The 15,620-nt window shown below is 41.7% G+C and overlaps 2 protein-coding genes across 5 annotated transcripts in view; one reads left to right on the forward strand and one right to left on the reverse strand.

Moving 5' to 3' along the window:
• SLC25A32 (solute carrier family 25 member 32) overlaps positions 1–13,113 on the reverse strand; it is a 49,724-nt gene extending 36,611 nt beyond the window's left edge. Inside the window, exon 1 of the mRNA XM_032609608.1 lies at positions 12,626–13,113. Within this exon, the coding sequence (XP_032465499.1) occupies positions 12,626–12,779 (154 nt within the window). The 5' untranslated portion in view covers positions 12,780–13,113. The remainder of the gene's footprint in view (positions 1–12,625) is intronic.
• An 86-nt stretch (positions 13,114–13,199) lies between these two features.
• Positions 13,200–15,620, forward strand: part of DCAF13 (DDB1 and CUL4 associated factor 13) — an 86,102-nt gene continuing 83,681 nt past the window's right edge. For 2 of the 4 annotated variants that reach the window (XR_004346399.1, XR_004346400.1), the window contains exons 1-2: positions 13,227–13,367; positions 15,120–15,319. Coding sequence is in view for 2 of the 4 variants with exons in the window: in XM_032609606.1 (XP_032465497.1) it covers positions 13,298–13,367; positions 15,120–15,319 (270 nt within the window). In the remaining 2 variants the exon portion in view is untranslated. Of the gene's footprint in view, positions 13,368–15,119; positions 15,320–15,620 lie in introns of all 4 variants that reach the window. The other 2 variants (XM_032609606.1, XM_032609607.1) reach the window with 2 other exon arrangements.

A 15,620-nucleotide genomic window follows, 5' to 3' on the forward strand; every position in this document is an offset into this window, starting at 1 on the left:
TGTACACTGTAACATGTAATATTGTACATCAACTACTCAATAAAAAAAAGAAGCACTGAAAAAGTTTTCAACCTCACCAATAAAATACGAATTAGACAAGGTAGCTTTTTTTATTTTTTCCCCTCCAGACGGAAAACAATTTTAAGGTTTGTTAATTCCCAGTGTTGGTGTGGGTATTTGGAAATAGACACTTTCATGGCCTTTCTGAGAGCAGTTTAACACTAATAAAAATTCAAATGCAAATTATTCTTTGACTTAGCAGTTCCATTTCTAAAAATATATCCTATAGAAATATAGCCCCAAATCTACAAAGATAGACACAGAACGATGTTCACTGAAGCGTCTTCTGCAACAGCAAAAGTGAGAGTAATTTCAACATCCACCAATAGGGAAATGTTTAAATAAATTATGATACATGTATACTGTGGACTACTCTGAATATTTAGAAAAATTGAGAGCTATGAAACTAATAGATTGAAACACTGCATATGGTTAATAGTAGCTATCTGCAGGGAACGAGACTGGTTGTGAGTGGTTGTAGTGGGAGAATGATAAAGAGAATTCAACAATACAAATTTCATAATGTAAAAAGTAAACAAAGATGACATATACCTTTTGTAATAAAATAAAACAGCAGCCCTAGGGAAATTTTTAAAATTTTTATTTCTGTTATCCTTCACTCAAGAACATTTTCAGATGCTTTATATCTGCAACTGAAATAGAGTAATTTTAAAACCTTTTCCATATAATAAATATTAAACCAGCATACAATCATTAAAAATGGCTTTTTGAAAAGCAAAACGTGTATGCTGCAGAACATTTACAAAATATAGATGGAATAAAGAAAATAAAATCACCCACAATGCCACCACTCCAAGATGACTACCCTTATGGTGGTATATTTCCTCCCTTTCTTTTTTTTGTCTGTGGATATAAATGCCAGTTCTCTATCCCTAGACCAGACCTTTTGCTTATCTTCAGATCTACATAGATAAATGCAACTAACAAAAGTTGCAGTTTGAACATATCCAAAATTGAACTAGTATTCCCTATCCCTATTGCAGCTGCTCTTATTCTGCTGATCCATATTGGTCAATAAACCATCTACACAGATGCTCCAGACAGAAACCTGGGGACTCCTGGTTTCTCCTCCAGGAGAAACACTCCTCCTTTTACACTCCTCCTTTTACAACCTCTTACCAATTAAGATGTCCTGTTGATTCTGTATCACAAGTCTCTCCTGGACCCATTCACATCTCTCAGTTCACACTGCCATCACCCTACTTCAGGACACCATTTCTCAACTAGAAACAGAATTTAAATTAGCCTTCTTATATCCAGTTTTGCTGCCCCACCCCCATTAATTGCACTGTAGGTTAGGTAATCTTTCTAGAAACATGCATTTCAATAAGTCATTTATCCACTTAAAACTATTCTATACCCCAAACAATAAAGAACATATTCCTTAACATAGTACATAAGGCCCTCCATCACTCTCCTGCAACAAGCCCCAGTCTCCTCTTTATTCTCTCCCTGCATTCAGTGATGCTGCCTTACGGAACTTACTGCATAGTGCCTGGCTCATTGAAGTTTACGCTTCAAAATATGTGATGAAAATTGCTAGAATGTTCAACAACTTTCAGCTCTTATACAGTCTCTGACCTTAACACTTTGGCACAGGCTACTCTGTCTGCCATGAACATTCTCTTCTTACCTATTCCTTCACACAGTTAACTTTGATTCCTCTTTCAGGTCTCAGTTTAACAATCATTTCCTTTGGGGATCCTTTCCTACCCTCTAGATGGGGTCAAGTTTCTCTGTTCCCATGGCACACCATACTTTCCCTACCACAATAAAACACTCTTCATTGCAATTATTAGTTTTTTTGTTCAATTATCACGGCTTCTCAGTAGCAAGATGCTCTGTGAGGGCAGAGACTACTACTTCCTCATTGCAATATGCCTACTCCTATCATAGTGCTTGGTACATTGCAGGCTCTCAATATATATGTGTTCAATTAATATAGCCTGAATATCTTCTGTTTCCTTTCCAGATCCAGGGTCCACCTCTCTCAACCACGTTCTGCTCCAGAAGCCTGATCTTGCCTTCTAGCTTCTAGCTGAGTTGGGTTAGTGGGGAGCCGGGGCAGATCAAAGGGATGGAAGAAAGCAGATGCAGATATTTATTTTTGCAGGGGTTGCCTTGGGCACGCTGCATTCCTCTACTGAAGGTCACAGCTCCTCTCAAGGTGGCCCTCTCTCAACGACTCTTTCTCCCTGTCCTTTGGCCCTTCAGGTGACAGCAGCCCAAACTGTTTCTAGCCCCAAATACTACATTATTCCTTACGGTTTTCCTATGATCTGCTTACATCTTTGTAAACAATCCTTTTAGGCCCCCCCACGGCCCAGAGCTATACTATTTTGACTGTGTCTTCTGTTTCCTACAGGAAAATGGCATGGAAGAGAATGCCAAATTTATAATCTTAATTATGTTTTTTATAAAATTGGTATATCGTAAAATAAGGTTTCCAGAAGACTCAAAAGAAAGAAAAAAACGATTTCAACAATGACATGATGGTTTTGCCTCTCACAGGTATCCCATCATTTGTACAAACAGCCCTCTAGTTGACATGTGAATTGTTTTTTTCTCTTTGCTATTATTTAAAGGTCTCTAAAGAAAATTCTGTTCAACAATTTTTTTTCTTATATCCTTAGAATGGGAATTAGAAGGGGTCAAAGAGTATAAATTTGCTCAAATACACATAGAAACTGCCCCCCAGAAAGTTTATACAAATTACAGTCCACTAGTCATACTCAGGCAAGCCCAGTTCACTGTCCCCTTGCCACTACTTTACTGTGCATACTGCAGCCTGGCAAAGAACCATTGACTGTTTACCAATGCCAGGCAAAGGGGGAAAAGTCAATCTCTTTCATCATTAATCTGACAATGTTACACCATGAAATGAGATTAAAGTACACTAGGCTTTGTTAGAAGAACTGGGTTTGATATCTAACTTCCCTAATTAGCTACTTAGTCTTTTCTTCCTGAGCTTTAGTGTCCTCTTTAAGTGGGGATAAATATTACCTACCTTGCAGGTTGTCGTGAGGTTTGTAAAAGATAAGTTTAAAAGCAAGTAGCAGAGTTACTGGTTCTCAAGAAATGTTTTGCTGTGTTCTTTATAATCTTTCTGATGCTTCCCTTGGATTTTATGGCTCTCATTCTCCTGTATAAATGTCTTCTGAGTAAATTTTCCTTTCAATAATAAGCTCACAACACAAGTTCTCTCTTGAGGTTAAAAAAAAGCAAACAAAAAAAATACAAATCACAAAACACCATCTTTCCTTTTCACAGATATGAACCAATGATTTCTTTGTTTTAAGAAGTCAACCCTAGAAGTGTAGAGTATGAACTATCTCAGTAATAGGCAACAACACTCTGTACCCTATACTTCCTTAATACTATAATCTTATCTACTTTATCATATAGTTAGGATCAAATTTTTAATTTTGAAAGATGTCTGCTTGTTCACAGATAATTATTTATTTAAAAAAGTTAAGAAAATGATTTATTGACTATCACTGCCAGGCAAAGAAGGAACATAAACCTAAGTAGGACACAAACCCTGACCCTGAGGAAGATATAATCTGCAAGGCAAAATGGACAAGCAATCTCATTACAAAGTTATGAGCACCATGGTAAACCTATGAAGTGCTATAGGAATATAGAGGAAACACGATCAACACTTGTGTATGGAGGAACTGGGGGGATGTAGGAGGGTGACAGGGAAAGTGGGAGAGCAGATACTGGGTAGAGCCCTGAAGATTGATTAGAAACTTGTCTTTGGGAAAAGGAGAGAAAGTTTATCTCTAGACAAGTGGAACAGCTGGTACAGATACATGAAGTATCACAGCACCTGGCACTGCTGGGGAGAATACTGGGGGCATGGTTCAACTGAAGTAAACAGCTGTTAGAGGGAAAGGTTGGTAGGAAATCAGCCACTAAAGAAGGGTAAGGGCCTGTTTAAGGACTGAATTGTGTTCTTCCTCCAGTTTATATATTGAAGCCCAAACCCCCAATGTAACTGTATTTGGAGATAGGGCCTTTAAGGAGATAATTAAGATTAAATGGGGTCATAAGGGTGGGGCCTAATTCAATAGGACTGGTGGGTCCTTATAAAGAGGAAGACACACTAGGAGTGCATATGCACAGAGAAAAGGTCACGTGAGGACACAGCCAGAAGGAAGTCATTTGTAAGCCAAGGAGAAAGGTCTCACCCAGAAAGAAATCAACCCTGCTGGTCCCTTGATCTTGAACTTCCAGCCCCCAGAACTATGAGAAAATCATTTACTGTTGTTTAAGCCACTCTGTGGTATTTTGTTATGGTAGCCCTAGCAGACTAAGATAGACTTAATTGCAAAGGTTCTTGAAAATCACAAAAGAGAGTCTGCCTATGATCTCAAAGTCCCATATTTCTCAAATTTGGGTTCAAGTGTGCCTAAGATAACCAAATATGTGTTTAGAAAGGAGACCCAGGCACCCTGGGGGGAATGAATTTGAAGGTGGAAAACCTGGAAGCAAGAAAACAAGAGGCCGCTGCAAAGTTACTGAGATGAAGAGGATCTGAATTAGGGCCTCTCTAATGTAGAATTAAAATTGCTATGTAAATAAAATACAGTAAATCCCCTACATACGAACAAGGTCCATTCTGAGAGTGCATTTGTAAGTCCAATTTGTTCATAAGTCCAACACAGTTAGCCTAGGTACCCAACTAACACAATCGGCTATACAGTACTGTACTGTAATAGGTTTATAATACTTTTCACACAAATGATACATAAAAAACAAACACAAAAAATAAAGAAAACATTTTTAATCTTACAGTACCTTGAAAAGTACAGTAGTACAGTACAATAGCTGGCCTACAGGGGCTGGCATCGAGTGAACAGGCAAGAAGACCTACTGACTGAAGGAGGGAGAGGAGGTGGGAAATGGTAGAGCTGAAGGATCCTCAGCAATAGGAGATGGAGGACAAGCTGCAATTTCATTCACACCTGACGTTGATGGCACAGGTTCTGGTTCCTTGCTGGATTCAATTCTATCTACCCTCTTGAAAAAATGATCCAGTGATGTCTGGGTAGTAGCTTTTTTTCCCTTGTCATAGATGACACGGTAGCACTGCATTGCATTCTGAATGCCTGCTGCAACCTTCGTGTACTGTTCTACATTCAGGTCCTGTGCCTCAAAAACGAACAGTGCCTCCTCAAATAAAGAAAATCCCCTTGCCATTTCCTGCATCATGAATCTCTTTGGTTCTTCAGTTACTCTTTCTTCCTCTTGTCTCTTCATCCTTTCTCTGGGCCTCCAATTCCATCAGGTCTTTATTAGTAAGCTCCTTGTTTTACACAGCAAGGAGTTCAGTGAAGTCGTCCTCTTGCAGACCTAGCTCCAGCTTTTCGCTGAGAGTCCCTACGTTGCTCTTTGGACTCCATCCACCTTCTCAAACCCATGAAAATCATCAACAAACTGCAGGCAAAGGTTCTTCCAAACCCCATTCATGGTGACAGCCATAACCTCATGCCAAGAAAAGTCAATGTTTTTTATGGCCTTGTAGATGTTATAGTCCTTCCAAAATTGTTGCAAGGCTGTTCCCGATTCATCACTCGCCTTTACTGCCTAACGAAAAGTGTGATGTAAAAAATATTTTTTGAAAGTCACTATAACTCCCTGGTCCACAGGTTGGATAAGCGATGTACTATTCAGTGGCAGATGGCAGATACTTTGACTTTGGGATGAAAGTTGTCCATGAATGGAGGGTGGCAAAAGAATGTTGAATGGGAGATCCTTCTCCAAGCAGTATTTCTCTACCTCTGGGATAAAGTGGTGGAAAAACCAGTCCTGGAAAATGGCCTGTGTACCCAGGCTCTGGGGTTATTCTTCCATACAAGAGAAGCCCTTGGCTATGTTTTTAAGGGTCTTGGGTTCTCTGAATGATAAACTAAGAGAGGCTTCAGCTTCACATCACCCGAAGCATTGCCACCAGAGTCATCCTATCCTTTGGTGCCTTATAGCCTGGCATCAACTTTTCCTCCTTACTGATGTAATGTCTGGCATCCTCTTCCAGTACAGTCCTGTCTCATCCACATTAAAAACCTGCTCAGTTAAACACATGCCTTCAATAATTTCTCAAAGTGTTTCAAGAAATTCCCAGGGAGCTACCATATCTGCACTCGCTGCCTCAACACTTACTTTTACGTTGTGAAGGTTAGCTCTAGCCTTGGACCGATGAAACCAGCCATGGATGGCATTAAAAGATGCGCCCTCTGATTCTCTGCTGTTTCTTCTTCAAGTCTTCATAAAGGCTTTTAATTTTCTCTTGAATCAGCATTAAGCTGAGCGGGACTCGACGCTGATGCTGATCCTGCATCTACACACTGAGAAGTTTCTCCATCTCCTCCTTCACTTTTCCACGCTTCTTTGATATTATTGTCAACATCATCGGCACAGCAGACTTCACAAGTTCTGTGATCTTGCCCTTGTTCTTTAGAATCATGCCAATGGTTGAACAATTCATGTTATAAGAACGAGCGACATCTACCATCTTTTTGCCTCGCTCCACTCTCTCAATTATTCACTTCTGTTTCCATCGTTATTACTTGGCGCTTCTTAGCAGTACCAGCTACATCACCACTGCTTTTACACCTGCTTCTGGACATCATGGGCTTGAAATAAAGATACTATACTACTGTACTCTACACAGCACTGTAAAGTACACAAAAGCACAACCACTTGTAGAGGATGCACGCACGTGACGATGTATGCCAGACACGTGAACTTACATGATTGGACATCGAACACACATTCGCATCTTTGAAAGTTCACGACTTGAAGGTTTGTATGTAGGGACTTACTGGACAGTGAATACTTTTGGCCTAAATGGCCTCATAATTGTCTTAAAAACACTTGCCACCGAAGATTTAGTAGGTGCATCTAAATACCTCCTGCATAACTGTTACAATGGCCTACAATAGTACTAAAAGATGTCAACAGACACAATTGGAAGATAGAAAAGTTTGCTGTGCAGGAGGGAGCCAAGACAGGGGACACTAATTTTTACTACCCTATTACAACCTGTTTCATTTGTTGGGTATTAGTTTTACCCCTCCTTTCCTCTGTTACGCTGAAGAGTTGGTAAAACCAATCCCCTCTACCTGTACTCTATGTCGGCATTTTGAAACCTGCAGATGGGTCAAGAAATTGATTGAGGAGATCATTAAAACAAAACAAAAAAACCCAAACCAAAACAACAAAAAACCCGCACCAACAACAGACTGGAATAGAAGACAATATAAATGACATCACAAGTAGTAAGGATAACTATTACCGCAAGAAACTTGTTTCAGTAATATGTGTACATGTGTGCTCGCACCAGATAGCAAAGATAAAATTTATTTCCTACTGAGCGTTGTGGCCAAAAAAGTTTGAAAGAGACTGCCCTAGATTCTGCTTAGAACCCCCTAGAATTCTCACTCATTATCTTCCTGTCTCCATCTCCAATCTCTTTCTCACTTTTAGTTTTTTCCCACCAAAATGTAAACACTAAAGTATCTCCTGAGTGTCTCCTCTCAGATCCCAGTGCCTCCATGTCAGTTAAGCTTCTGGAAGAGATAACTACAATCTCAGCATGGACTTTCTCACCTCCATTGCTTCTCAATCCACTGCAAGCTGGTTTGGGCCTCCACCTGCTACTGCTGGTTAAAGACCTCCAAGTGCACTTTGGGATTCCTATTTAACCCTTGAGCAGCACCTGACATCGATTACCTCCTAAAACACACTTCTTTGGGCTAGTTTCACTCTCTCCTGATTTTCCTCTTACTTCTTTGGCCACTAAATTTCCTTTGCAGCCTCCTTCTCTTCTGCCCATCCTTTAAATGCTGATTTTTTAGGCAGTCTTTCCACTCAACAGGGGTAGTCTCTCAATCTTTAATTAGCTTCAATTTCTATCCCTGCGCTATGGTTTCTACATCTCTAGTCCTGATCTCATTCCTAACATCCAGACCTGGCTTCCATTTTTACATGGCATAAAAGATGTGTCAATCCAGAAGCTTAACTTTCTGGAATAATTTTCATTTCAACCTTTAGCATTTTACCCTTTAGTTATACCAAACTACCCACTTATGGTTTCAGTCTAACAGCATATGCTATGAAATCAGACTTCCTGGGTTTGAACCCCAATTCCAACGCTTACTGTGTGATCCTGAGTAAGTTACTAGATTACTCTGTGCCTGAGTTTTTTCATCCACAAAATGGGAAAAATAACAGAACCTAACTTTAAAAGTTACAGAGAATTAAGTGAGTTAATACATATAAAGCTCCTAAAAGCATGCCTAGCACATAGCAAACATTCGGTAAGTATTACTTTATTTATGCTACTGGGTCTTGCAATACCACATACATACAAAACTTGACTGTATGCTATTCTTGTTACGAGCTCTACATTTTGGTTCCTTGATTAACCTACAGATTAGGATTTCAGGTTATTTTAGAAAATTACTATTTTTATACCTCACTCACATTCTTTGTTGGGGCTCCCTCTCATCAATCTTGATGACTTAAAGTGTCATCTTGAATACTTTAAGTCTTGAAGTTATAAGGGGCCTCAATAATCACCTCAAGTGACCTTTCCACCCAACACAAGAATATTTTCTAACCTGTGTCATCCAACTGCTGAACCACTGCCCGTCATTGCCAGTTTCACTTCTGAGCACCAGCACTTTGCCAGGCCAAAATCTGCTTCCCTGTAATTTCCACCCAACCTCTGTCTGACCTTCCGATCACCTTCAATAAGGCAGCTCCCTTTCCCACATGGCAGTTCTCTAAATACCTTAAGTCCCTCCCACCCCCTAAGTTAAACTAGTTCCTCCAGTCATTTCTCGTATGAAATGATTTCTAATCCTTTGACTACTCTGGACACCTCTGAGTTCCAATCTGTACCTGAACTCATTGAAATATTGCAGGTTTGGTTTAATGGTCAAGACTAACACCCCCATCACTAGGTATTATAATTTTATTATAAGGGCTTAATTTTATGAAAGCATAAAAACTCTAGTACTAATGCTGGTGGCCAGGCAACTATTTTGATTTCAGTTGTTCATCTTCCTAAGTTTTCTTCTTTCTTATCACCATTTCACAGCCACACTATGGGCTTGTTATTACAAAGTTCTGCTTCAACTCCTAGATCTTTAATTTTGTCCCCCAATCCTATCTCAATCACGTCAGCCCTACTGGTCTCCTAATACTCTCACCATTTCACCAAGACTACCAATATTCTCAGGTACCAAGAATTCCCTTTTCTCAGGCACAGTTTGCTTCACAGCACTGTCTTAAGCTCATCAGGCCAACCACACTATTCCTCAATGATCACCTCAACCATCACCTCTTCTACTCTTACATAAAATGCTGCAGAAGAGAAATACCAAGTCATATAGGTCTGCACCTGCAGCCAAGTCCAGAATTCCTGCCTTCATGTTCAAGCCACAGTATACCAGGAATTCCTAGAGGTACTGGGGTAAGTCGTTAAGTGCCAGAGGGTACTTGAGTTAGCCTGCCTGGATTCAAATTCAGATCTATCTTTACAAACTTGTGACTTGGGCAAGTTAGTCAGCTTCGATTATTCTCACCTATATAACGGGGATAATAAATTCACAGGGTTGTTCAGAGTAGTAAATGATATAATGCAAGTAAGGTTCTTAGTTCATTGCTCTTGCTGCAAGTAAATGCTCAATGAATGTTCCCTGTTGTCATAATTATTATTTGTGTGTGCATGGTAAACTATGGAAATTATAGGCCTCTGTGGGTTTTCTTCTAGGGAGAACACTCCATAATTTCCACTGATTTTCAATGGCTTCTTGCCTCCTCTCCAGCTGTCAAAAATTTTAGTCCTTCTCTGGGGAACCTCAAGATCTAACGGAGGGCTTCCCTGGTGGCACAGTGGTTGAGAATCTGCCTGCCAATGCAGGGGACACAGATTCGAGCCCTGGTCTGGGAAGATCCCACATGCCGCGGAGCAACTAGGCCCGTGAGCCACAACTACTGAGCCTGTGCTCCACAACAAGAGAGACCGCGACAGTGAGAGGCCCGCACACCGCGATGAAGAGTGCTCCCCGCTCGCCGCAAGTAGAGAAAGCCCTCGCACAGAAACGAAGACCCAACACACACAAAAATAAATAAATAAATTTATAATTTAAAAAAAGGATCGAATGGAACATTTACAGATACACATATATATCTGTGGTCATCACCAATCTACACTTTTCTTTTTTTTGCGGTACGCGGGCCTCTTACTGTTGTGGCCTCTCCCGTTGCGGAGCACAGGCTCCGGACGCACAGACTCAACGGCCATGGCTCACGGGCCCAGCCGCTCCGCGGCATGTGGGATCTTCCCAGACCTGGCACAAACCCGCATCCCCTGCATCGGCAAGCAGACTCTCAACCACTGCGCCACCAGGGAAGCCCTACACTTTTCTTAACCGTCTATCTCTACTCATGTTTTCGTATTTGGATTTATTCCATTTTGTCCTTAATTTTATGTTGTCTACAATTACTTTTTATTTGACTAAGTCTCAAACCTACTATTAGAATTTAAGTTTCCTGAGGGCAAGAACTTTAGGTGCTTCTGTATCCCATACAGCAGTCTACAAATGTTAAAAGACCAATATACACCAGGTGAACAGAATACAATTACCTAACTCTTTAAGATAATCGACTTCTGATCTAATTCTCATGGTAGAAATTAACTTGTAGTAATGAAATAGAGCAGGACCCTATGGTTCTTTCCCCCCACATCCTCCGCCTGCCTTTTGCCTGTAGAAAAACTTTGGTCAGAGAATAAGTTTAGGGCTTCCCTGGTGGTGCAGTGGTTGAGAGTCCGCCTGCCGATGCAGGGGACACGGGTTCGTGCCCCGGTCCGGGAAGATCCCACATGCCGCGGAACAGCTGGGCCCGTGAGCCATGGCCGCTGAGCCTGCGCGTCTGGAGCCTGTGCTCCGCAACGGGAGAGGCCACGACAGTGAGAGGCCCGCGTACCGGAAAACAAACAAACAAACAAAAAAAGAGTAAGTTTAATTAGAGAACTGAGAAAATACGGAAGCAAAGGAAAACGGTCAAACAGGACCAAATAATAATAATTTACTCATTCAGCAAAGTCAAGGACCTTTAGTTCCTCTTCAAGGGCTGTAGATAATATTCTGAGCCATATCCTTTGAGCTGTTTTGTAGATACTGAAATGCTTGCCAGGTGGAAGAAGTTAACTACATGATGACTAGATTAGCCATGACATAAGCTGCCACAATTCCAGGAACTGGCCTCAAAGAAATGGGAACAAACCGACCCTGGAACTGAAGACTAACTGTACTTAAAACAATCAAGATTATGCTGCATGACCAATTTCAAGATGACTGTCAGAGCTGCCTGTGCTGTTTCTACATGTAACTCCCTCCCTCCGCCTATAAAAGGTCTTACCCACTGACTGTCCGGGAAGGGGGGGTGGGAATCAGCCTTTGGACACGAGCGGCCCTCCCGCCCCCAGATGCCTGCCTCTGAAATAAAGCAAACTTTCCCTTCCACCAACTTTGCCTCTTTATTGGCTTTTGAATGGCGAGCAGCCGGACCCCACTTTTAGTAGTAGTAATAAGAGAACAGAAATGACAGAAAATACTTTCCAAATAAAGTTATCAAAGACCTTCTTTGAAGCTATCTTTTCCAGAATTTAACGTTGAGTTTATCTGTTAAAGTACTTTGTTAATTGCAATATACTTAATTCACTTAACTCAATGAAATTAATTCAGTAAAGCTAAATAAAGAACAATACTATTTGAATTCTAGCTACTTATTCCTTCACAGGACATTGTAAACACCAAAACCAAACTTTCAAGAGAATTCTATCCCAACCTCATTCCCAACCCTCTGCTAAGGATTACTCCCTACTCCAAGCACTTGCATTTTCCCTCTCAGCCCTGAGGCCAAACACGTGACTATCCTTAGCTTTCAAAGTACAGGTTTCCCTTGCTATGCGAAAGTAAAGCATGAAAGCTTTAATAAGCCAAAACTGCATAAAGCGAAGAAGCAATTACCGTAACACACACCTTGCTAATGGATGCACAACATAAATCCAGATAAAGCACAGATGCTCACAGACACAGTTCAAAGTTATGGCGGCTTGATGCTGTAAAGCGAACTTTCGAAAAGCGGGAGAAACCTGTACCTCCAAGGGTGAATGATTTACACCTGTGAGGGTTAAGCCCTAAAATGTGATAAACCCTTTCTTATTTTATAAATCAGGCTTTGAGTCCCATGTTCTATACCAATGAGAACTTTTCTCAGACTTTTATATCCATGTTCCTCATCCTTCAGTATTAGGGAAAGGGGACGACGTTTGCCAGACCACTTTACCAAACTCCCCTCCCTCAAATCTGGCCCCAGGCGAGCCCGGACAAACAGCATCTTCTTCAACGCTCGCCTCACCTGCCGTATGGAAGCGGCAGGAGAGGCCAATGCCTCCGACTGTGTCTTTTATCACTCAGTTCGGGGTGACAGCAAGGAGAAGCCCAGGGTCTGAGCGGTTTCTTACCGGCGAAGCGGATCTTCACGAGATCCAGCGGGTGCAGCGCGAGGTTGGAAAGGACCCCGCCGCTCACGCCCGCCACCAGATTCTCGTACCGGACGTGGCGGAATACTGTGCTCCACGCCGACGACCCGGACGCCGACTGGCCCTGGCCCGTCATGGGCTCAGGGCCCGGTGATGCCGTGGAAGTGGGACGAGATGCAGTGGCCGCCACCGTGGCGACGGTCGCCACGCTGGAGCAGAAACCGCAGGGCACGAGCCCACTTCCGGGACCCGCGCGTGGAGTCACACGCCTGGGCGCGGGATGAAGCCTAGAGACCCAGGAGCCAGGGGTACGGGAGAAGTGCGCTGCCGCACGCCACGCCTACCCGGAGGGGCGTGAAAAGGGCGGGGCGCCTCCGCCAAGTCCCCGCCCCGCCTCGCCCACCTCGGCGGCTGGCTTAGGCCGAAGGGCGTGGATGGGAGAACACCACTGAAACACCGCCCCCAGCCAACCTTTGTCCGCAAAACTACGGAGCACCGCAGGGCCCAGCGAAACCCGGTTTCCGCTCCATGGAAGTCACGTGACAGGAAGTAGTCTAGAAGAAGCGGAAGTGGTGTGTGTGCGTGGAGGAGGAGGCGGCGGCAACAGCAACCTGAAGGGGAAGGGTCGTGGAGTCGGGAAGAACTAGGAGCAAGATGAAGGTGAAGATGTTGAGCCGGAACCCGGACAGCTATGTCCGCGAAACCAAACTGGACTTACAGAGAGGTGAGACAAGTTAGTCGGGAGTCCACCAGGCTTGGATCTGGCCTCGGCTTCCACCGAATAGAGCTGGAGGGGAGCCTTGTGTTCCACTCTCGTTCTTTTCCTGTTCCTTTTCGCCAGGGCATAAAGCCGTTCTGGTACTGGGTAGCAGAACCCTTGTTTTCAAGTACTTTTTCTAATAATTTTCTCTAGTGGTAAGAGGGAAAGTTAGTTATACGGGGAAATGATTCCACCTCCCCCTTTCCAGCTGCTGCTCCCTGATTGTTCTCAGGTTCCTGTTGAAGAAAAGTGGAACTTGAGTGAGCCAAACTCGTGGATTGAAGGATTTAACAATTGAGCAGACCTTTAAACCTTTCCCGTTGCTCTAACATTTGCTAATTTACTCCTTAAAATTACGTCCTTCTGGATGTGGGAAGAGATAAAGGTGAAACGTAAAGCCATCAGTTCTCTCTTAAAAACTTGTGGAGAAGTTTGATGTGGGAATGGCTAAAATGAAATTAATGAGCTTTATTTTTCTGTTACTGGGTGTCTTGTTCCCCCATTAACATGCTGACTGCTTATGAATTATAACTCGTGATACCTAAATGACAAGGGACCATCCATGTATGAACAGACTATTCTAAGTGAAGAGAATAACAGGTGCAATGCCTTAAGGCAGGAATAAACTTAAGGCATAAAAAAAGGCCATGTCTTCGGAGTTTGAGTAAGGGGTTAAGCCGTAGAAGGTGAGGCTGGAACAATATTTCACTATCACTGAGTCGTGGAGATTTTATATATATATATATATATATATATATATATATATATATATATATAAAATGAGCAATGCTAAGTAAATATATGGTCTCTGCTCACAAAATGTTTACAGGTTAAGTAACAAAACAGTAATGCTTCTAAAATGCAAATTAGGTTGTGTCATTTGGACTTGACATCATCCCTATTCCTTGAACTTGGTCCCATCTTCCCCTTCAGTTTCACCAGTGATTACTTTTCCCACAGCTAGCTTACATTTACTCTTGCCAGTCTGAGTGCATTTCAGTCATTCTCTTTGAGGCATCCTGTGTCACGAGTCCTTACCCAGTTTCTCTCCTAGCTCTGGGAAGCTTTCTCTGAACAATAGTCTTTCCAAACTTATCCCCTGCACATTTCCCCCCATCCTGTACACACTTAAGCACTCTCCTTCTATGTTTCTGTCACATATTTTTATACTAATATCAGAGTTTTTATTACATTGCCTCGTTATTATTGTGACTATCAGTCTTTCCCATCAGACTGAGCTTGCAGAGAGTGGTATAATTGTATTTGGTTCTATATCCTGTATTTAGACATCACCTGGTACCTAGGAGTTGCATTATTAATGTTTGAATGAAGGAATGAGTGAGTGACTGGCTGGTCACAGAATCTTGAGGTTAGGAAGTTATTAGTTACTGATCTTGTTATTAGGGATCTTATTTCTTATAACATTTTCCTATTTCTTTATAGTTTCTGGATGGAAGTGTTAATAGATAACAAAATGGAAAGATTGAAGTATTGGAGCTCTGTGAAACATAAAATAAGGAAGACAATTCCATGATTTTTCTGGTAATTTCGGAAAGGTTTTGGACAAGGGGTCTCAACTTTTGTATTCTCCACAGTGCTAGGCACAGTGTCCCTGATAAACGTTTTTTGAGTAACAAATAGAATGATTAGCTGAGGAAGACCACAGGAAATATTAAATGTGAATTATTTTATTAAGAGGAATCATTCTTATTTCAGTTCCAAGAAACTATGATCCTACCTTACATCCTTTTGAGGTCCCACGAGAATATGTAAGAGCTTTAAATGCCACCAAACTGGAACGGGTTTTTGCGAAACCGTTCCTTGCTTCCCTGGATGGTCACCGAGACGGAGTCAGTTGCTTGGCTAAACATCCGAAGAGTCTGGCTACTGTCCTTTCTGGGGCATGTGATGGAGAGGCAAGTGTCACGCTAAACGTTGATTTTTTTTTTTTTTTTTAAACGCTGATATTTTAAACTAAAAATAGTTATATTACAAATGTTCTTCCTTTAGTTGTGCGTTACTGTGGGTTTTAACTGTTTTGATTTTATTTTTCTATGTTCTGTTTTCTTTTAATTCTCAAGAGTAAATTCTATTTGAATTGGTAATTTCAGTAGTTTCTTATCTAAACCTAAGATATTTAAAATGTATAACTTAAGGCTATTTGACAGTAAGTAATAAGGCATTTTTACAGTACAGATATTTAACTGTGAGTTTTTT

Source organism: Phocoena sinus, chromosome 17 (assembly GCF_008692025.1).
Source record: "Phocoena sinus isolate mPhoSin1 chromosome 17, mPhoSin1.pri, whole genome shotgun sequence".
NCBI lineage: Eukaryota > Metazoa > Chordata > Mammalia > Artiodactyla > Phocoenidae > Phocoena > Phocoena sinus.